The sequence below is a fragment of the Macaca fascicularis genome, chromosome 12 (genome assembly GCF_037993035.2).
Source record: "Macaca fascicularis isolate 582-1 chromosome 12, T2T-MFA8v1.1".
Taxonomy (NCBI): domain Eukaryota; kingdom Metazoa; phylum Chordata; class Mammalia; order Primates; family Cercopithecidae; genus Macaca; species Macaca fascicularis.
In genome coordinates, this window is record NC_088386.1 from 70081972 (window position 1) to 70104191 (window position 22220).

Below are 22220 nucleotides of genomic sequence, written 5' to 3' on the forward strand. Positions count from 1 at the left end.
GTGGCGCAATCTCGGCTCACTGCAAGCTCCACCTCCTGGGTTCCCGCCATTCTCCTGGCTCAGCCTCCCGAGTAGCTGGGACTACAGGCGCCCGCCACTGCGCCCGGCTAATTTTTTTCTATTTTTAGTAGAGACGGGGTTTCACCATGGTCTCGATCTCCTGACCTTGTGATCCGCCCGCCTCGGCCTTCCAAAGTGCTGGGATTACAGGCGTGAGCCACCGTGCCCGGCCAACTTACTTTCCACTAAACATTTTTCTTTTCTTTTCTTTTTTTTTTTTGAGATGGAGTTTCGCTCTTCTTGCCCAGGCTGGAGTGCAATGGTGTGAATTCTGCTCACTGCAACCTCCGCCTCCTGGGTTCAAGGAATTCTCCTGCCTCAGCCTTCTGAGTAGCTAGGATTACAGGCATGTGCCGCTATGCCCAGGTAATTTTGTATTTTTAGTAGATACAGGTTTTCTCCATGTTGGTCAAGCTGGTCTCGAACTCCGGACCTCAAGTGATCTGCCCATCTTGGCCTCCCAAAGTGCTGGGATTACAGGCGTGAGCCACTGTGCCTGGTCTTCACTAAAAATTTCAATCATCAACTCTTGTATAATGATTTTATTACAGCTATACCTCTTCATTAGGTATTGTCTATGAATGCAGTCTTCCACATAAACAAATTTTTCCAGGAATTAAAGTTTTCCTTTTAAGCAGTAGTATTCTGTTTTCTTCTAGCATTTGTCCATGGAAAATTTCCTATATTTTCTAACTCTTTAAATTTTTCTACAGAGGCACAAAGCACAGGTTAACTCAATTAATTTAATCCCATTTAACCCAATAGAAATTTAACCCAACAGAAACATCTGGTGTTGTCCTGCGCTGTAACACACAGCACAGCCATGTTCCTGTCTCCTCCTCTGACCTGGGACTGCCATCTGTCACTTCTCTCCCATGTCAGTGATTTTGCTTCTCACTAGTCTTAACTTTAGCTGTTAACTAATCTCCTATAAGGTTTGGAACCAACCAACCAAAAATTACTTTAAACGGTGTTAGAAAACAATCAGTAGGCTCTGAGTAGGTATAAGAAGCTCTGCTAGGGAGTGAGGCCATGGCTAGGGGTGTTGTGACGTATTTGACTTATTAGGTTATATTTTTTCTATTTCTGGTTTGAGAATTTGGCTCTGAGGCTAAGGCTGCCACGAACCTCAGCCTCATGGGTGACATACGCATATTTCATGCTAATTCATTCTTCATTGTATATATTTATTGTTGCTGCTGTTGTTTTTTTTTTGAGACGAAGTCTTGCTCTGTTGCCCAGGCTGGAGTGCAATGGTGCGATCTCGGCTCACTGCAACCTCTACCTCCCGGGTTCAAGCGATTCTCCTGCCTCAGCAACTGAGTAGCTGGGATTACAGGCGCACGCCACCATGCCCGGCTAATTTTTGTATTTTTAGTAGAGATGGGGTTTCGCCATGTTGGTCAGGCTGGTCTCGAACTCCTGACCTCATGATCTGCCTGCCTCAGCCTCCCAAAGTGCTGGTATTACAAGCGTGAGCCACCGTGCCTGGCTATTGTGTTTTTTTAAAAGTAAATTTAAGAGGCTTTCCAGCAAAACCCTGAAAAGCCTGCTAGACAAATTCTGAAAGAGCTGTAATACTTCCTATACATTTAATGTTATAAAATTCCAGTTTGTCTATTTTCCCTTCTTGTTGACACCCTTTTTCAATGGAGGAAAAGCAATTTACTTCCTTATGGTAGCATGACCTACATTACCAGAACAACAGAAATAATTTAAATGTCCATGGTAATGGTAAATTACTATATGCTGAAATAAAAACCATGTGATAACATGGGCACTATTTACTAAGCAATGTTATGTAAACCCCGCCACAAAACTATACACTGTCATTATAACTACATAAAAAATCAGAATTATATGGATAAAAAATTGGATGAGAATCTGGTAAAATGAAAATATCTATTATGTAGAGAGATTTTGGATATATTTACATTTTCATGTAATGCTCTGTAAAGCTATGATTATCATATGTTTGAAAGATCAAGGCAGTTACAGGGAGTTTTTGTTATAATTAATCAGACATTATGCCAATTTCAAACTAGAAGGAATAGAAGATGGCTCTACTTGTACTGTCTCAGGAAGATGAAAACGGAGGACGATCGTCCAAAGAAGCAAAATAATAAAATTTAATACTAGCAAACCACGGTATTTTGAGTTTGTAATGACACATTAAAATAACTGTTTCTCATATGCATTCTGGGCATCTGCAATTTCCTCACTGCCTGTGGAAGGGGAATTTACTAGAATGTAGATGGCTCCAAAAGGTTCTCTACCCCACTCCAGGCAAGAGGCCTGGACTTTCTATACAGCCCGAGTGTCACTCAGGCTATTCAAGCATGAATCTTCAAAAACCTTGGCAGAAATACTCACTCCGGCTTTCGTTTCTTGCCAATTTGCTGGGATAACTTTTGGTCGTTTGTACATATGGCTCTGGAGGTGGCAAATCGGAAATTGGATGGAAGTAGAATCTGCTTTCCCACTCATCTGGGAAGAGAAACAAGCAGTATCTTCAGTGACAGACAATCTGCTATGAAGACTTACGTAACGAAAGGCACAGAATGAAACAGAGAGAGAACCACAGACATCAGTGCTAGTTTTTATGCCTAGAAGTTTACAGAAAAGCTGGAAGTGCTGCAAAGGTCACAAATTAGTACACTGACGTATATACAGACCTGCAAATCAAAGCAAAGTGGTTTTAATGAGAGTGATTAGGATCCAGCCAGTCCCTCTTAGGAGCTGGCGGCTAAGGTACAGGACACCTTTTTCCCCATTGATAACAATGGCAGAGATAGGCAGTTCAACATGTGCAGGCCATCGGGCCTCTTACCTACAGTGAACTGTTTAGAAATGTACATAAGAAGAAGCTATTAAAAGATTCTTTTCAGAATCCTGGAATCTCTGGAAAGTTAACTAAAATGAGACCCAAACAAAGAACAGATCAGGGAAAAATGATCTGCCTTTTTGGGAAGTGGGGAAGGGGGATTACTAATTTTAATTTGAAATCACTGTGGGCCTTAGAATGGTTAGTTAGATCAGTGCAATGGAGTGTGATAATGATGGAACAAGAAATTAAACGCAAACAAGCAAACCACATATACAAACAGATTTACCATTTAGTTGCTGCCCTATAGCCCAGGGAGTCGGACCATACCTCACCTTCACATGGAGAGTCTTGGAAGCCATTTCTAATAGATGTTGATGGTGGAGGTGGGGGAGGTGCCCCAGCACTGGGCCTGTCAGGAGGAAGGGGAGGCCTGGGTCCACTCCTTGGACTGTCTACTCCACTCCTGGACGGCAACTGAGGGGTGGCAGGCAGGGCCCGAGACGTGCTGCCGTTTCTGCTTATTGGAGGAGGTGGTGGGAGGGGGCCTGGAGCAAAAAAAGACACATAGTGCAGAACCTTATATCCATATTCCATCACCGTAGTCACCATTAGTGTACAGCTGATGGGGACCTGCTGGACACATGCCCTTTAATTAGGGTGGAGATTTTCTAGGGTATTTGGCTGAGAAATGAGTAAACACAGAAACACAAAAAATGCATGTGTACACATGTATATGCAAAACAAGTGCATACTGATAGCTAAATGGGTGTTTTGGCTTTGAATTAGCACTGAGATTGGAGATGGCACAGTGAAACTGAAAACAGGTGAAAATCTGTTTATACTGACAACCATATAATTAAAAAAAATTTTACAATCCTTTAAAGAGCTATTGAACTAATTACTGTGACATGATGAAATAATTTTTTAAAAAAGAATAAGATAGTTATGAAATTATTTTAGGTCTTGAGAAGAATGAGGTTCTTTAAATGCAGTTTTGTTGTTAATTACAGAAGCACGCTTCTGTGATGCATATGATCTGTTTCCAGGCAGAAGTGGCATCAGGAAACCAAATACCAGTCATCTTGAGAGCAGTAGGAGTTTCTTCTTGGTTCTTCCTCTTTGGGGAGGCAGATGAACACAGGGAGTGACAAACAGCTAATCAACATCCATGGCTATAAATGCTAATGTGAATCTTGACCTTGAGCAAGCTGGTACCCTATGGAACTTGGTTTCCTAGTTGTAAAAGAGTGCCACATGGTCACCTGTCTCACAGCACTGCTGCCAGGAAAAACTAGTGAAAATGCAAATAAAAAATACTATGTAAGTACTTGAAACCATTTTTAAAAAATGTAGCAGTATGGTATAACCATAAGTTTTTAAGTTTCTAAAGAAAAATTCAAAGTAAATTATTTTTGATAATACAAAAGAAAACCTTGCTTTTCCTATCCTCCAAATGCAGGGGCTATTTGAGTAGTAAGTAAACTAAAAAAACAAAACTAAAAACTTGAGCATTTTCCAATGTAAATCAAAATGGCCTTAGTAATTATTCCTGATCTTCAGCAGTGGGTTCCACTTGTAAGATGCTGACATTTTATGTGAATACAATATCTGACGGTGCTATAAATAAATATCTTATTAGCTATAGATTCAGAATCCAATTAGGAACCTTAACCTGAACAACCTGCCCACTGCAGATATCCCTGACAGAAAGTCTTGGCTCCAACATTTTATGGCGGTGGGAGGCACTGTCCAGCCCTGATTGGTCTCTCAAGGAGTCTTCAGTGCCTCACCTGGGAGTGGTTATTTATTACCCTATCTGCTTGTCATTGCTGGAGTCCCAGGCAGCAAGAGTTGATTTATTGAGGAAAAATGTCTCATTTGCTGTGGGTTTGACTTCATTGGTGATACCACCACACAACTGTCACTACATGCAAACTCGACTTTCAATATTATGGGGCCCTGTACTATATAACTTCATCTCTTTTTCTTTTTAAAGTAAATGGTCCTGTTCATGTTCCTAACTCTCCAACCTCATGGCTCCCTGCTCCAAATCCTGACAGGCACAATAGAAAAGAAAACAGATTTCTATTTCCCACTGGCAGAATAACAGAAATGATCATTTATTGAATATAACTACATGCCAGGAAATAAGATAACCACTATCCATGCTTGTCTCGTTTAATTCTTACAACTCTGAGAGGTACAGGGACAGGAGACAAGGCCTCAGAGGTTTTGGAAGCTTAAAAAGCTCATCAGAAGACTGAGTGGAGGAGCCAGGATCTGACTCCAAATCTGTCAGATTCCAAGGCCCACTCCCGTAACACTGAAGCCAAATGACTCAGAATACACAGGGCCTTTGATGAACTCTCATATGCTCCTTGTGGGAATGTAAATTGGTAGGAAATTTCTGGAAGGCAATTTGCCAGTACCTATGAAATCCGTAGTTTACTATGCACACTCACTAACCTAGATATTCCACTTATAGGAATTCATCCAAAGGAAATACAGAGATGTGTACACATATTTTGCTACAAAAATGTATCACTGCATTATCTGCACCAGGAAAAATCTAGAGATGGCCCATATGACCAGGTGAGGGGATTGGTTAAATAAATCAAGGTACATCTGTAGGATTTAATATTAGGTAGCTGTTAAAAGTCAGGCTGTAGAAGAATAATCGTATCACTAAACATTAATGAGATACTAGTAAATAAAAAGCAAATTAGCAAACAATATATGTAGTGTGATACCAAGTTTGTAAAAACATATGCATTTTAAAAAGACTGAAAGGACACAATAAAAAAATGTTATCAATGACTATTTCTGGATGGTGGTGGTAGAAGGATTACAGATAATTTTAATTTTCTTTATATTTTTCAGTATTTCGATAATAAACAAGTATGACTTACGTAATCAAAAGAAACAATAAATGTTGTATGTCAATGCTTGTCATATTTTGGGGAAGATTTAATCTGCTGACTCATCCATTTGGTAGGGCCACGGCACAATGGTTTCAAGGTGTGGTTCTCACATTCTGCTGCACACTATAATCACCAGGGAGCTTTTAAATATCCCGATTCCCAGTCTGCACCCCAGACCAATTATACCAGAGACTCTGGGAAGGGACCCAGGCATTCGTGGTTTTTAAAGCTCCGTAGATGATTCCAGTATGTGAGCAAGTTTAAAGAATGGTGATTATGAGGTTCCTGAGGTCACAGGGTCAAAGGTCTCTTATCTCTGCGTAAAGGAAAAAAATGCCCCATTTCCAGACATAAGGTCTGTATGATGAGATTAAATTTGAAAAGTGGGTGGTTCTACCGAGTTCATCCATAACCACTGTAAAACGCATCAAGTGAGTGTACTCTACTAAAAATGCCTATTATAATTCGGAGAGGGCAAACTCTAGGCAATCCTTGCGTTTTCTTTCATACTCTGAAAGTTTGTCCCTCAGATCAAGGTTTCTCAACCTTTCCAACCGCATTGGAAAGGTCTCAGATGGGCTTCAGCAGGCTCTTCAAGCCATGTGACAGCATGCAGATTTTGAGTTTATGCCTGAGTATTTTTGTAAAGATAGTCTATACCTTTGATTCTCCAAGGGATTTATGTACCAGAGATGTTAACAAAGAGCAAAATGGACTTTTTAAACATTTGTCTTTAATGAACAGGGAAATGGCCTCAAAGCCTGGCTAATGAATAGAGAAGTACAGAAGTTCATTAGCTCTTGAAAATCTTCCCCTGTTGTTGGAGTAATGGAGCCCTCCTGCAGGAGGTGGGGACTTATTTTCCCAAGTAAGACCACTGGAATTCTCTCTAGGGAGGCAGGGTAGTGGGCTGGCAAGTACACTTTACAGATGGAAGACGAAAGTTCTTACCTCTTCTTTATTAACTAGCTCGTGACCATTTAACTTCATTGGCTACTCAGTGTCCTCATCGCTAAAACACCAACAGAAATATTGGTCCCACTTTCCTCAGGGATTTACACGAGGTCACGATCACATGTGTCGCGTGCCACTTAAAAGCACAAAGCAGTCTTAGAGTTTACTTATGCCTGTTCTTGTTAAGACTATCTTGACTGACAGCATTATTGGTACATTTGGGCAGGCTGGGTTTTGGAAGCGACTCACCCCACATCTTGTCATACCTGATCGGCCTGGCGGGTCCCTCACTGGAGGTGGGGGTCTCTCGCTGGGCGGGGGAGGAAGAGGACCTGAACGTCCTGGCGAAGGTAAGGGGGGCGTGGACGAAGTGAGGGACAGATTCCGCTGTGGGAGTCTTGGGGTTTCGTCATTGCCGCTGGAACTTGGAGGCAGGGGAGGCGGCCCGGGCCTGCTGGGAGGTGGCGGCGGAGGTGGGGGCTGTGAGGAGGAGGAAGGCCGCGGAGTGGAAGGCACTGGAGGCTTGTTGTTCTGAGGAGGAGGAGGGGGAACCGCTTCCCTGTGGATGGAGGGCCTGTTGCCTACTGGAGGAGGTGGTGGAGGGGGTTTGTCATCCAAGGCCCTGCTGGGCGTAGGCGGCAGGGGAGGCCGGTTGGAGAAGGGCGAGGAGGAGCTCAAGGGAGACTGACGTATTGAGCCTCCTCCCAAAGCAGCGCCGCGGTTTCCAGGGAAAGGGGGAGGAGTGGGCCCGGGGCCGGGCTGCCTCGGGCCTCCGGGCACTGGTGGGGACCCCCGGTTGTGCAGACTTGATTGAATGGGTCTTGGAGTACTAGGTACTGGAGGGGGAATGCTATCAGGCTTTGAGCCCAGGTCGGGCCTTGGGGGCGGCATTCGGTTCCTCTGAGGCTCTGGGGGACCACTTCTGTGGCCTGGAGAAGGCACAGGAAACCTCCCTGGGCCACTTGGGGGTGAAAAGGGTTTGGCAGATGTGGATCTTCCTCCCGGTGGCAACATGGGTGGTCGGCTTCCTCCAGAATCTGAAAAACAGGAAAACAAACATCCAGTTAGGAAATCAGGAACCCTAAAGAAATCAGAGAGCTACAGTCTGTTCCCAGTGACTTGAAGTCCCTTCCTCAGAGGGCTATAAAATACAGGAAACTATCATTTATATAAATTGGGTTTTGTGTCTGTGGTCCTTCCTGGGAGCAGAAAATCGACCGTAGCTCTATTTACCTGCGAGTCCCAAGTTCTACAGCCCATCAGCTTTCAAAAGGAGTCTGGAAAGATCTATGTAAAGTATTATGTATAGATAAGAGCCAGGATGAAGCGGGGTAGAGTTCTGGTGAGATGCCTATTCGTTATGAGAGGACAAGAACAAGATGGCATTGGTAGAATCATGATTTTCATTTTTCCCCATCACCATCTCTGTCCCCCAGCCCTTGTACCTCTCAGTTTTGAAAATAAGTCAGATGTTTTAGGTGAAAAAATTAATTATCCCAATGTAAATCTCTATATGTGAGGGCTTATCTAGTACCTTTGAAGAGAAATGCCCAAGAAAACGTGGAAAAATATAAGGGGAAAAATATAAGGAAAGAGTTATGACTGCAATAAGAAAAAACTAAGAAAGGAAAAAGAAACCATCATATAGAGTTTAATTGGAAGAGTTGACACCAGTGGATGGAATTCATCTACAAAGAAGCAGGCAACTACACAACTTTTTTTTTTCTTACCACGTCAACCTCTGCTTCAATATTGGCAGGACAGAACAATCCTATAACTGCTCTGGTTCAACAAGAGAGAAACTAAAGGGGAACCAAAGAGATGGAAAATTTCAAACCACCATCCCAGAATCTCTTGGAAATCAAGGTAATTCTGGAAAAAAAAAAATCTCCCCTTCAATTATGAGTTTTCATAAACATACCAAATAATTTTGAGCTCTTGCTATACACCTGCCATTAATCTAGAGACCAGAGACAGAGGAGTAAACAGAATAGACAAGATTCTGCATTCCTGTAGTTTACATTCTTGTGGGGGAGATAAACAATAAACCAGGAAATAAATACTTTCAGATAATTATATGTACTAAAAAGACACTAAAATAGGCTGATGAGATCAAGAGTGCTTGGAGAGGCCAGGGTACGTGGAGTGGCTGGGGACAGCTCTTCTGAGAATGTGACATGTGAGCTGAGGCCTGACAAGAAGGAGCCGGCCATGGAAAGATGAGGAAGACCAGCACTTCAGGCAGGAGGCCAGCAGGTGCAGAGGCCCTGAGGTGGGAAAGAGCTTTAAGTTCAAAAACTGGCCCGTGTGCCCCAGGCAGAGTGAGAATGGGAGAGATCCATGGGAAGCGGAGCCTGAATGGCCAACAGGGGTGAGTCACAAGGAGCCCTGCAGGACAGAAGGGGTTCCGATTTTGTCTAAGGCATAGGAAAAAAGCATTTGGACAGATGTATACAGTGGAGTATCATGAACTTAAGAGAGAACTTTTTCTTTCTTTTTTGAGACAGGGTCTCCTCTGTTGCCCAGGCTGGAGTGCAGTGGTGCAATCATGGCTCACTGCAGCTTCAACTTCCTGGGTTCAGGCAATCCTCCCACCTCAGCCTCCTGGGTAGCTGGGACTACAGGCAAGAGCCACCATGCCCACTAATTTTTTGTGTTTTTTAGTAGAGACAGGATTTTGCCATGTTCCCCAGGCTGTTCTTGAATTTTTGGGCTTCAGCCATCTGCCCGCCTCAACCTCCCAAAGTGCTGGGATTATAGGTGCGAGCCACCATGCCTGGCCCATTTTATTATTTTATTTTTCTTTGTCTTTTGCCTTAATTTCTTCACCTGTTGTTAAAGTACTAAACGTATACATTTATCAGCTGCCTTAAATCCTTTTGGTGAGTTTTAAATAAATTTAAATTCAAATTTAAATGGTGGTCTGGCAAGATAGAACCTCTCATGTAATTGAGTTTCTCTCTAGATTTGGACCATTCAGTGATAAAATAGTAGGCTAACCCTGAAGATTCAGTGATTCCACATTCGTGTAAATGTGAGAATTTCATTCCTTCCCAGACGACATCTTATAAAAGGTCTTAAAAAGAAAATTACTGTAACATGATCAACATTACAAAAGCAGTTTTATGGTAAAATTTCTTGAGTTTCTGTAGTAGTCGGGAGAGAGCCTCATGCCTCTGCGAAGTTTTTTATTTAGGCATTCATGAGCAAGTTCAGCTTTTCTCTACCAACAGGTTCATAGACAATCATGAAGGACTCATGTCCATGCTTCCTGCAGAGACTCCTGAGAACCACTGGCACTGAAATACCAAATGTCTGTCATGCAAAACACTTTTTCAGATTTAGTGAGATTTGTAATCATATTCCACAAGACGTGCTCCATCGTGTTTGAAAAGCGGCTCACAAGTATTTACTCTACTAGACAGCTGGGCTACCTCACAAAGAAAGCTGAATCTGTCAGGTCACCAGGCAGATTTCCAGGGCCAGCAAGTTCTATTTGCTCCTCCCTTTTCTTCCCACTCCAGCTAACCCTTTAGAAAAGTAAAAAAAAAAGTACAGGTTACCCCCAAAGACACTGGGTGAAAATTTCATAGTTCAGTGCAGCTGTCTGATCCTGGTTAATAATAATAATAAAGCCTAAATTGAGTCTCTTATAAAACAGTGGTAATATTTCAAACAATGTACAATATTTTAGTAAGGGCGAAGAGCCTTAGGGGCTATGACCAGCCTCCAAACTGCCAAACTCTGTCTTGTCTTCAGTTACTCAGAGACAGGGAAACTCTCCTTACCATTATCCCTGTTGGCCGTGGATCTCAGCTTTGGCATTCCAGCCTGGAACAGTCCTCCCAGACCTGGAGGTCCGCCCCCTCCAAAGCTTCCAGCGCCTCCGCCACCACCTCCTCCGCCAAATCCGCCGCCTCCACCAAAGCCACCACCACCACTTCCAGCACCAGCTCCTTTAGGTTCTGCAGAAGAAGAAACACCCGCCAGAGTATGCCCCCTGGTCTGGCCCAGGTAAACCATAAAACAACAGTACAACAGGGAGCTGGCCGGCTCTGGGCCGCCAGTGGACAACTGGGATTTCTTCATTAAAATGCAGGATTTTAAGAGTTCCCTCAGCTCAGTCAGAACTGCCTGCTCCAGGCAGTCCCAGGCCCAGTGGTGGAAGAAACGAAAATAAAGGATGATTTGTTCCCACACTCCCCACTTGACTGGCTGCCACATGGGTCAATATCTATTTGTTCCGTATCCTAAGGTTTGGCAAATAGAAAAATCTTCAGGCTGGTTGCAGTGGCTCATACCTGTAATCTCAGCACTTTGGGAGGTTGAGGTGGGAGGATTGTTTGTGCCAGGGAGGTCAAGGCTGTAGGGAGCCAAGACTGTGCCACTGTACTCCAGCCTGGGCAACAGAGTGAGACCCTGTCTCAATAAAAAGGATCTTCAAAGAAAGAGGGTCCCAAGGGAGGAGGAGATGCCATAAAAGGTGAGAAGAAATGAAAGAGTTAAAAAGACAAGAAAATAAAATATCTCATAATTTCACAAATATACAAATATCCAGGCTGGGCACAGTGGCTCACACCTATAATACCAGCACTTTGGGAGGCTGAGACTGGAGGACAGCTTGGGCCCCAGGAGTTTGAGACCACCCTGGGCAACAAAGTGAGACCTCATCTCTATGAAAATAAACAACAACAAAAAAATGTCGCCAGGCATGGTGGTGCACACCTGTAGTCCCAGCTACTTAAGAGGCTGAGGTGTGAGGATCACTTGAACCCACCGAGGCTGCAGTGAACTATGACTGCACCACTGCACTCCAGCAAATAAACAAACAAAAAACACTAAGCAAATATCCATTATTGAGTTATACTTTTTCCTGGCAGTATTTTTCATTTTATGTGTTTTTTCTTAAAATTAAGAACAAATTCACTATGCAGTATTAAGCCTGCTTTTTTCACTTAACACTTTGTTAGCACTTCTTGTGTCATACTCTTTGAAAACATGAGTTTAAAGGATTGTATTGTATTGCAGAACATGAATGTATTACATTAAAATTTATTTAACTACTCATTTGATGGCCTTTTAGATTGCTATTAATTTTTTAGTATCATGAAGCCCAATTGTAGGCTTTAGTAATTTAAACATTCTTTGCAATTTGAGAGGGCATAAAGATCTTGTTTTATTTTGAATTTATCTGCAAAAAATTGTGAAAGATTTTGATGGGAGGCAAATAAACAAACAGAAAGATTACTGAGTATTCCATCTAGTTTTCCGGGTTACTTCCCATTGTCTTTAAGCCACAGGATTTTATCACTCTGAAAGGTATAGAAAACTGATACTAATGCAATGGTATTTGTCCAAAGAAGTGCAAATTAGTTGTGTTTAAGCCATGCTTATACCCTCTTTAAAAAAATTATCTCTTAATTTATGTATGTATGCATGTTTGTATTTAAGAGCTTAAACATTATTTAAAGTCCTCTTCCCAAAAAACTATGTTGAGTCTTTGATAAATAGTATATGAAATCTACAAACTAATCTGGGAGAACTGATACTTTTACGATATTTAGACTTTCCATTTGGAGATGTGGTATATTTTCTCGTTTATTCATGTCTTCTGGATTTTTTGGCAAAGTTTTTTAGTTTTCATGATTTACATTACACATGCTTTTTGTTGGGGTTACTTCAAATGTATTTTTGTTTGCTGAAATTGTGAAAGGGATGTTTTTCCTGTTATATTTTGTAATTGGTTATTTTTGGCACCAGCAAATTGTATTTAATACCTAATAAGCCACTTTGCTATATTTTCTAAATTAAAATTTCCTAAAAATTTATTATCTTGCATTTTCTAGTATGCTTGTGGTCTTCAAATAATAATGGTTTAAAGCCTCCTCTTCTCTAAGAATTGTATGTCTTATTTCTGTTTTATATAAGTAATTACTTTGATGGGTAAATTTCCATAACAATGTAAATTATTAACGTTTCTAAAGGCAATCATGTTCTGATATTAATGAGAATCCCTCTGATGTTTCAAAGTTAATATGAATTACTGGTTTGAAATAGGTTTTGTCCCTTTCTAAATATTCAGTTGATGGATCCTTCTATTTTAGGTTTACAAGAATTTCTTATAGCATGAAATTTTATCAAATGCCTATTCAAGATCTACTGAGACTTTTTATGGTCTTTTTAGTTTGATATGATGACTTTCTAACATTAAAATGGGATAGGCCAGGTGCAATGGCTCACGCCTGTAATCCCAACACTTTGGGAGGCCAAGGTGGGTGGATTGCTTGAGCTCGAGTTCAGGACCAGCCTGAGCAATATGGTGAGATTTCCATCTCTACAAAAAATGAGCCAGATGTGGTGGTGCATGCCTGTGGTCCCAGCTAGTTAGAAGTCTGAGGTAGGAGGATCCCTTCAGCTTGGGAGGTCAAGGATGCAGTGAGCTGTGTTCATACCGTTACTCCAGCCTGGGTGACAAGACAAGACCCTGTCTCCGAAAAAAAAAAAGGGGGGGATAAACCCTGGTGTTGGTGAATTGTTCTTGTAACATCTGATTGATTTAGATTTGTTTTTTGGTATTTTAGTGTTCTCTTATCTATGATGGTAAGTGGTCCATAATAGGGTTTCTTAATTATAAACATTTTGGTTCAGATAATTCTTTGTTGTGGGTGGCTGTCCTGTCCTGTTCTTTACAGAATGTTTACAGCATCCCTGGTGTCTACCCACTAGATGTCAGTAGCAGCCCTCCCTGACCCCCAAAGTAATGACTAAAAATGTCTTCAGACATTGCCACATATCCCCTGGAATGCAAAAATCACCCTCAGTTGAAAACCACTAATGTATAGCTCTCTTTTTTGTATGTACTGCCTTTGTCAAGTTTTGACATTAGGATCATGCCAATTTCATTATAATTATTAGATAGCTTTCCATCTCTAACATGTTGGGGAATGATTTATACAGCATTTGGATTAGCTTTTCTTAAAATCTGAAAGAATTTGCTAATAAAACAATCTGGCTCCAAAGCTTTTTGGAGAGAAAGTAATAAAGTTTTTATCTTTTCCCTTGCTCACTGAGGTTTCTTGAATAAATGTATGCTTTTCTTAGAAAAGTACTTTCTTTAATATCTTAAAACATTTTAGCAGATAACTTTATCGTACTACTTTAATTTTAGAAAATATGCTTTGAATCTCTTATTTTATCTGCTTTCTGAGTTCCACTTTTATTCATTTTTATTTCCTTTTTTTCTGGATTAGGTTTATCGTAAATTTGTGTTAGCTCTGTATCTTTTCTAGATGCAGCGCTTTCTGGGATGCTTATGGTAGCTCTGCTATGGAAGAAATAATCTGATAATAACTGACAAGAATTACTTCACCTAACAGGATAAAACATATAAGACTAACAATTTCTAGAAGTGTATGCAAAATTGTTTCCATATAAAATTTTAAAATTTTGGTAATAATATTAACATTGCCCTTGTCATTCAAACACTATTCATTGATGAATGACACATTTTGGAATATTGCACTTCACAGGACATATTTACATGGTATTGAAACTTTAGAGGGACTCCTGCAGTATCAGACATCATCCATTAGTGTTCCTTTTTTTTTTTTTTTGAGATGGAGTTTCGCTCTTGTCGCGCAGGCTGGAGTACAATGGCACGATCTTGGCTCACCACAACCTCTGCCTCCTGGGTTCAAGCGATTCTCCGCCTCAGCCTTCCAAATAGCTGGGATTACAGGCATGTGCCACCACGCCCGGCTAATTTTGTATTTTTAATAGAGATGGGGTTTCTCCATGTTGGTCAGGCTGGTCTTGAACTCCCAGCCTCAGGTGATTGGCTTGCCTCGGTCTACCAGAGTGCTGGGATTACAGGTGTGAGCCACTGCTCCCGGCTCATTAGTGTTCTTAACCTGCAACATCTGTCCATCTTACAGAAAGAGAAGCTAAAGCTGAGGATAGTTAACTGCTTCCAGATTATTTTTTCAGTAATTAAACTGTAGGACAGGCTGAGTTTGGGAGCTATCACACATAACCACGGTCAACATTTTGACATACAGCCCAGGGAAGTTTCACATGCAAACAGATACAAAACCATGGATAAATACTGTTGCTTGCAAAGAGCTTGTGACAGCAGTATAGGTGTCCAGTTACGTGCATGAACAAGGGCCTGCACTGGACTGTATCTTCCTTCCATCAAGAAAAGCACATTATTAAACATCATGGAAGAGAGAAGGACTAACACTATTTCCATTAAATGAGAGAAGTGAACATTGGAGAATACGATTCTTCAAGGTTTCCACTAGTGGATTCAGGAATAGGTCTAGACTGTCCAGTCTCCTTCAACAGAGCCCTAGGCTCCCTCTTGTAATGAGGAGAACCACAGGCCTCTGTCTTAGAGGCCAGCAGCTCCTCTGGCCTCATACCAGGGACCATGATTCAGATGGCTATTGGAGGGCTGATTAGAGGGATTATATTATAACCACATTCTTTTTGTGGGCATTTTGACTTACAAGTCAGACTGTGTCAAGAGTTAAATACCTTAGATCCTTTTTTTTTTTTGGAGACAGCGTCTTGCTCTGTTGTCCAGGCTGGAGTGCAGTGGCACAATCTCAGCTCACTGTAACCTCCACCTCCTGGGTTCAAGTGATTTTTGTGCCTCAGCCTCCCAAGTAGCTGGGACTACAGGCATGTGCCACCAAACACGGCTAATTTTTGTATTTTTTGTAGAGACAGGTTTTTACCATGTTGTCCAGGCTGGTCTTGAACTCCTGGCCTCAAGTGATCCACCTGCCTCAGCCTCTAAAAGTGCTGGAATTACAGGTGTGAGCCACTGTGCCCGGCCATAGTTCCTTTTTGAAAGCAGTGCATTCTCACTCGCACCACTTTGCCCAGTAACAGAACAACATTCGAAGGCCTTATCTAGGTCTTTCACTTTTCCTTTTTCCTCCCAAACCAGTAGTCCACCTAACTCTGATCCTTCTTCTTCCTTCTCTACTCATCAGGGATTTCTCCCAGGAAGTTCCCTGAAGCACTTCTAATCCTCTACTTTGCAAATATTCTGCCTCATTATTCACTTGTTGACAAAGCTCCATCTGGTGATTTTGGAAGGTCAGTCTATTTCCTGTTGCGTCCAAATGGGATCTGTAGTCTAGGATGAATCTTGGGGACATCTGGCAGGCAAAGGAAGGGTCTAGAAATGTGAGGAGACAGCCTTAAGATCTACTTATTAATTGCCAGTAGAATTCTAGTCATGGATTATTTTTTGTCTTGTTGTAAATGTTAATAAGTAGCCTTGTTCCAGAAAGTACCTCAGACTTAGGTGGGTAGATAAGCGAAGTTGTGACCTCATTTCCTTTCTCTCTAAGCTCCTAATAATTGTATCTTACACTTGAATTACACTTTCCAGACAACAAAACATTTTACAGGCATTATCTCATTTGAAGCTCATGACAAACTTGTGAGGTCAATAGAACATGTATTATCATCTCCACTTTAAAATGAAGACAACAAGGCTTGGAGATGGTACAGGATGGATGTGCCAGGTCTTGAACCCACAGCTTTTGATTCCAAGGCTAGGGCTCTTTCCATATTTTATGCTGCCTCCTCATCTGCGGTGCCAGGAGCAATGGGTTAATCTCCAGAAAGTGTTGTGAATAATGCAGAGAATTGCTGCTGTGTATGTCTTGGACAAAGAATTATTATACTAGCTTCTTGCAGTATTAAAAGGGAACCCAAGCCAAAGCTGCGGCCTACAGGGAGTGATACAGTCCCTTATTTTGCTAGCTTTGCAGCTGTTGTTAACCGAAAAAAAAAAAAAAAATTGAGGGGTGAGGGTAGGGTTGATTATTAGGCCGTAAACTGTTCCTCTTCATGGAAAATAGCTTTTTTTACTTACTGTCCAATATTGGTGCACTTCTGTCATTGGTGACTGTCTTCTTTAGTTTCTTCCCTTTGCTGATATCAGAAAGGAGAGCATTTCTCCCAGCCTGCTCTGTCTTATTCAAGGTAGGCTTCTCTGTATTGGCCTGAAAGGAAGCCATACAAACAAGTAGTCATCTCTTGGGTTAAAATCATGTATTGTAACACTTGGCTGGGAAAGGTTGGGTACGGGAAGCTTGTTATTAAGGTTCTTGGTGACAGGTTGTAAATTCTCAACAAGTTTTAGAACCCATATCATTCTTTTTAAGATCCAGACATTTGGAAGCAGATGCAGCAATAAATTATGTTCATTTTTAAGGGAGGAAGAGTCAGTCCTTGATTAAAGTCTCTGAAAATTCAGACCACAATCTGACTGAAACTAACAGGGCCAGGTTAGAGTGAGATGACTAGACACGAGAAAAGAAGTTTAAGTCTGGGAGGATTCTGCAGGACATTACCAGGCTTCATTCACTAGAGGGTACCCTGAAGAATAACTTCCTTTTCCCATCTTTTAGAACTAACCCAGTGCAAGGGAAAAACTGTCTCTAGCAAAAAGAGTCAGCTGTATGTTTTTTAAACCCACTAAAGTTCTAGAAAATAATTTCCACTGTGTATATTGCCAAAGATGCTTTTTTTCTTTTTAAGTCAGATTTATTAAGGTGTAATTTACATATAGTGAAATTACCCTTTTTAGTTACAGTTCTGTGAGTTTTGACAAATATATACAGTTGTGAAACCACCATCACAATCAAGATATAGAATATTTTCATTACTTCAAAAGTTCCCTCATGTCCCGTTGGCATGAGGTGTTTCTGATGTTTAATTCTGATGAAAGCTTAGCTCATGGAAATTGCAGAATGGATACAAGTGCTACTTTAACATGTTTGATTATTTTCTTGTATTTCCAGAATTCCTATGAAAGATCCCCACCTACTATGAAATTGGGATCCTGCTCCTTCAGGGAGTGTCCAGCAAAAGGACTTAGATGTAGGCACCTGCCTATGTGCCTGTGTCTTTCACATTTGGAAACTGGCTAGGTCTTGTCTGTCCCAGGGAGAGTCTGGCTGCCCCAAACCCACGGGTCCTTTCTAGGCTGGCCCCAGCCCTTCTGATGGGGATGTGATTTCAGATTTGCCAGTGAGGGCCACAGGAGGAAAAGCTGGGGAAATGTATGGCTCAATACCTTACCCAGCCTTTAAAAAACAATTTTTTTTTTAAGAAACAGAATCTCATTATGTTGCCTAGGCTGGAGTGCAGTGGCTATTCACAGGTGTGATCATCATGCACTACAGCCTCAAACTCTTGGGCTCAAGTGATCCTCCTGCCTCAGCCTCCTGAGTAGTTGGGATTACAGGCGCGTGCTACTGCTCCTGGTCTAACTCAGCCTTTTATTAGCAGAGTTAGAGGCAAAGGAAGAACTCAGAAAAACCCTGAAGTGGGCTAACCAGAATTACTGTGTAACTGGAATTATACTGTGTAAACAGAATTACTGTAAAATACAGTAAAGTTGGAAGCATCTTGAAATAACTAAATGATAAAGTATTACTTGCTTATGATAATAATCATTAACATATATAGCTTTTACTCTGTGCCAGGCACTGTTTTCAGCACCTTATGTGTATTACTTCATTTAGCCCTTATCAACCCTGTGAGTTATTTCAATTTTACAGACAAGGAAACTGAAGTACAGGGAGTTTAAATCATTTGCCCCGGTCACCTAGTTAGTTGAGGAGGAGCTGGGATTTAAACCCTGGCAGTCAAGAGCCTTCCCTACAAGCTGACAGAAGGGTAAATATGGGCTCCAAAATGCTCATCCCCATCAGCCCCAACATACCGCTGAAGCAAGCCTGTCAAAAGTTTCTCTGCTGTCCTTCCAGAAATGCTCTCTGCAAACACAGTTTGCTTTTGCTAATGAGATTCTCCTCTATTGTTCTGAAACTTGTTTGTTTTCAACTTAACATACTTTGGATGTCCTGGAAAGAGCTCTTAACATTACCTGCTGTCTTCATTTTAAGGATGAAAAAACTCTGAGGCCTAGAGAGGTTAAGTGATGTGTCACAGTGGATCTCTGAACAGTTTTGGGTTAGCAACCTTCAGCAGCCTCCTGTTCTGCCTTAAAATTTATTTTGACAGCTGACCTCCCTGGGTGCTAACTTCTCTCGTGTTCAGGGCCCTTAATTATGTTGTTTCACAAAGGCAGTCGTCTATGATGGCCACCAACCCACCTTTTCCCTTTCTTCATCTCTATATTCTATTTATCCACAGTCTTGCTTTGAATTAGGTAATAACAGATAGAAATGAGTTGATAAGATAAACAAGGTTTTCCAAACTTCAAGCATTCTGGTATAAGATTCATGATTTTTGTCATCTTCTCATACCACCTGTGTTATTTATTTAATATTTTTTATTAAGTCAGTTCACTATAACCCATACTTTTGGGGAAATATGGATAAATGAATCCTGCTATGTTAGCTAGATTAGAGGTTCTCAAACTTATCCATGTGAAGGACCAGCGTTTTGTTTTTGTTTTGTTTTGTTTTTGAGACACAGTCTTGCTCTATCACCCAGGCTGGAGTGCAGTAGTGCAATGACAGCTCACTGCAGTCTTGACCTCCTGGGCTCAAACAATCCTCCCATCTCTGCCTCCAGCGTAGCTGGGACTACAAGCATGCACCACCATGTCTGGCTGGCTAATTAAAAAGATTTTTTTTGTAGATATGGGGGTCTTGCCATGTTGCCCAGGCTGGTTTCGAACTCCTGGGCTCAAGTTATCCTTCCACAGTGCACGCCTGGCCGAGGACCAGTCTTTTGAAAAATATTTTCATCAGCAACTGACACTTTTGTAAAATAACAATGAATTATTAGAAAAACGAATTAGTTTTTTAAAAAAGACACACAACATCCAATCTTAGAAACAGACAGAAAACTACTGTCAAATTGCTAGAAATGCTTCTAAATGCTTACTTTCAATTTTTGTCCTCATCACTTTGGGGACTCTTAAAAAGTAGTTGGAAGGCCACACTCTGAGTAACAATAAGCTAATTAATGGGCAGTTCTTCTCACTAGGTATCATCCTCAGATGAGTTATATAAATGCGTCTCATGGAAACCTGGGGCAAGAAACTTTCTCTCCAAGCCTCAGTTTCCCCATGTGAAAATGGTGAAAATGAAGGAACCATCAGTGTGAGGCTCCTCCTCAGTGAAGGCTTCACAAGCTGGAGAGGGCTTTGTAACAGAGTTTATCTTGGGGCCTTTCCATATGACCAAGTGGAGGGTTGCCAAATTCCTGGGAAGAGGGCACACTAACTTCCCCAAAGAGGTCTATCAAAGGAGCAGGATGAGCCAGGCACAGTGGCTCACACCTGTAATCCCAGCACTTTGGGAGGCTGAGGTAGGTGGATCAACTGAGGTCAGGAGTTCAAGACAAGCCTGGCCAACATGGTGAAACCCTGTCTACACCAAAAATACAAAAATTGGCTGGGCATGGTGGTGCGTGCCTGTAGTCCCAGCTACTTGGGAAGCTGAGGCAGGAGAATCACTTGAATGGGAGGTGGAGGTTGCGGTGAGCCGAGATCATGCCACTGCACTCCAGCCTGGGCGAAAGAGCGAGACTCAAACAAACAAAAAAAAAAAAAAAAAAAAAAAAGACCAGGATTAATCCAGTGAAGAAATTCTTTCGGGAAATAAACATCTAAATGCCTAAATGCAAGTATAGATTTAAAGGAGGATGTGAATGTGTGTGGGAGAGGTGGTGGGGTGAGATATTTGTCAAAAACAGATTGGGAAAAAGAGGGGAAAAGGCAGAAAAAAAGAAAGGAGTGAGACTGGAAGACACTTTAATGGAATGCACCGCAGGCAGAGACCTGGGTTTCTAGACTGTCCAGCCCAGAAGTTAAAGGCCAGACATTGAGTTCATCTGAATGAGAACAGTGCACACTCAGAATTGCTCCTGCAAACCCTATCTCAGGCCAGCACATTTCCCTGCACAGATGCGGCAGAAAACACCTAATCAGCCACATTCCACCCTTGTACTATCCATCACATGAGACCTTAAACAAACAAAACCCTTCGTGTTGTTTGTATTTGCTGGGTTTCAGGGTTTGGCTTACTCTGGGCACAAGGAAAGCCTGTTGTATCACATGTAAGCCAGAATGCAAACACATTTAATACAAACACATGCGTGCCAGGTTTTGGCTTCATTTGGCTTGCTTTATGCATAGAAAGTGATTGCATAGAAAGTGAGGAGACACTCACCAGTGCAAACGTCGGGGGCGGCGGGGGTGCTGGAGGGGGAGGGACGGGCATCTTGGGCAGTTATGCGTTCAACAGTCTTGCTGATAAATCTGGAAAAACAAGAATGCGATCATGTATTAGATGTAATCTTAGTAATACTGTCCTAATCTGCCTTCACTTTCCCACCAAAGTGACAGCTCCACCCAGCTCAACTCTTAAAAGAGATGGGCTTACCTTTACACCTCACTGCTAAAACGTTACTGTTCTGGAAGGATCCCGGCAGAGGGGCTTCCGAGCCGAGGTGCTCGGAGAGAATGGAGGCCACATCCAGTGCCTTACTTGGCTCCATTCCCCCACCCACCACAGCAGGCCATGACCCACCCAGGTGGGCCTGGTTAAGCAGGAAAGTCTCACACAACTGCTCGGATGTGGATATATCCTGGCCAAGTTTGACTGAAAACAAATTCACTTCAAGTGGCTTCTCCTGCTCGCTAATTTCCATGACAATCCTTTCTTGCTCTCCCACCCCTCTGGCTTTCTCCTCCCATTCTTCCTGACATTCGCCCAAGTCTGTGTGTGTACTGCAGGAATATGAAGAGGAATCTACTTCTAGTCCTGCCCTCAAAGTTCCTAGTCCTCCAGGGAGAGGACACGGAGAATGTAAAGTGGAAAGCGGGGAGCAGCAGGTAAATCGGGGTGGACGTGTGGGGGTCAACCTTATGTTTGGAGCACTCAAAGACCAGCCATCCCTATCTCTGTGCTCCTTAGCATTTCCTCAGAGGATCTAAGCACCAACAGAGGGGGAACGAGAAGTCAGACCTAGGACTCCCAGGCTGTTTACTAGAAATGCGCTTCATTTACAAGAGACTGTCTTACCTTTGTTTGGGTAAAAAAATTATATACAAAGAAAATAAGAAAGAAGAGCCTTTCTGCAGAGTGTGCTTGTTCTGAGAACAAAGGGAAGGCCAGACTCCGTAGCTGGGTAGGAGAGTTTAGGGACCCCAGGTGGGTTAGGGGGCAGGGCGGAGAGGGCAGCCTGGCAAACACCAGGGCCAGGAGAGACGATGGCCAGGAAGTGCCTGGGAAGTTACACCAGTCAGGAACCCTCTCCCCATTTCCTCCAATCCTTCCAGTCCTGTTCCTTCGCCTCACTAGAACCCCTGCTCCCTCTGCCCTGTCTAGGACAACGCCTCACTCACTGTTCTCATCCCTAAGTAATGCCAGCTTCTCCCGCTCCATCCTTGCTACACAAACTGGTCCTGGATGGGCAGCGTGGGCATCACCCAGGAGCTGTTAGAAATGTCAATT

General features: G+C 42.3%; 1 protein-coding gene and 1 non-coding gene across 8 annotated transcripts in view; both read right to left on the reverse strand.

Moving 5' to 3' along the window:
* The window catches only part of WIPF1 (WAS/WASL interacting protein family member 1), a 118157-nt gene that overhangs the window by 5972 nt on the left and 89965 nt on the right, over positions 1–22220 (reverse strand). For all 7 annotated transcript variants that reach the window (XM_005573525.4, XM_065525665.1, XM_074009477.1 and 4 more), the window contains 6 exons: positions 20934–21022; positions 16658–16787; positions 10551–10727; positions 7029–7799; positions 3220–3432; positions 2434–2547 (listed from right to left, as the gene is read on the reverse strand). In XM_005573525.4, coding sequence (XP_005573582.2) covers positions 2434–2547; positions 3220–3432; positions 7029–7799; positions 10551–10727; positions 16658–16787; positions 20934–20984 — 1456 coding nt within the window. In that variant the 5' untranslated portion in view covers positions 20985–21022. The remainder of the gene's footprint in view (positions 1–2433; positions 2548–3219; positions 3433–7028; positions 7800–10550; positions 10728–16657; positions 16788–20933; positions 21023–22220) is intronic.
* LOC123568136 (U7 small nuclear RNA) lies at positions 1581–1643 on the reverse strand. Its single transcript, XR_006691358.1, has one exon. It is a non-coding gene; the product is annotated as a U7 small nuclear RNA (small nuclear RNA).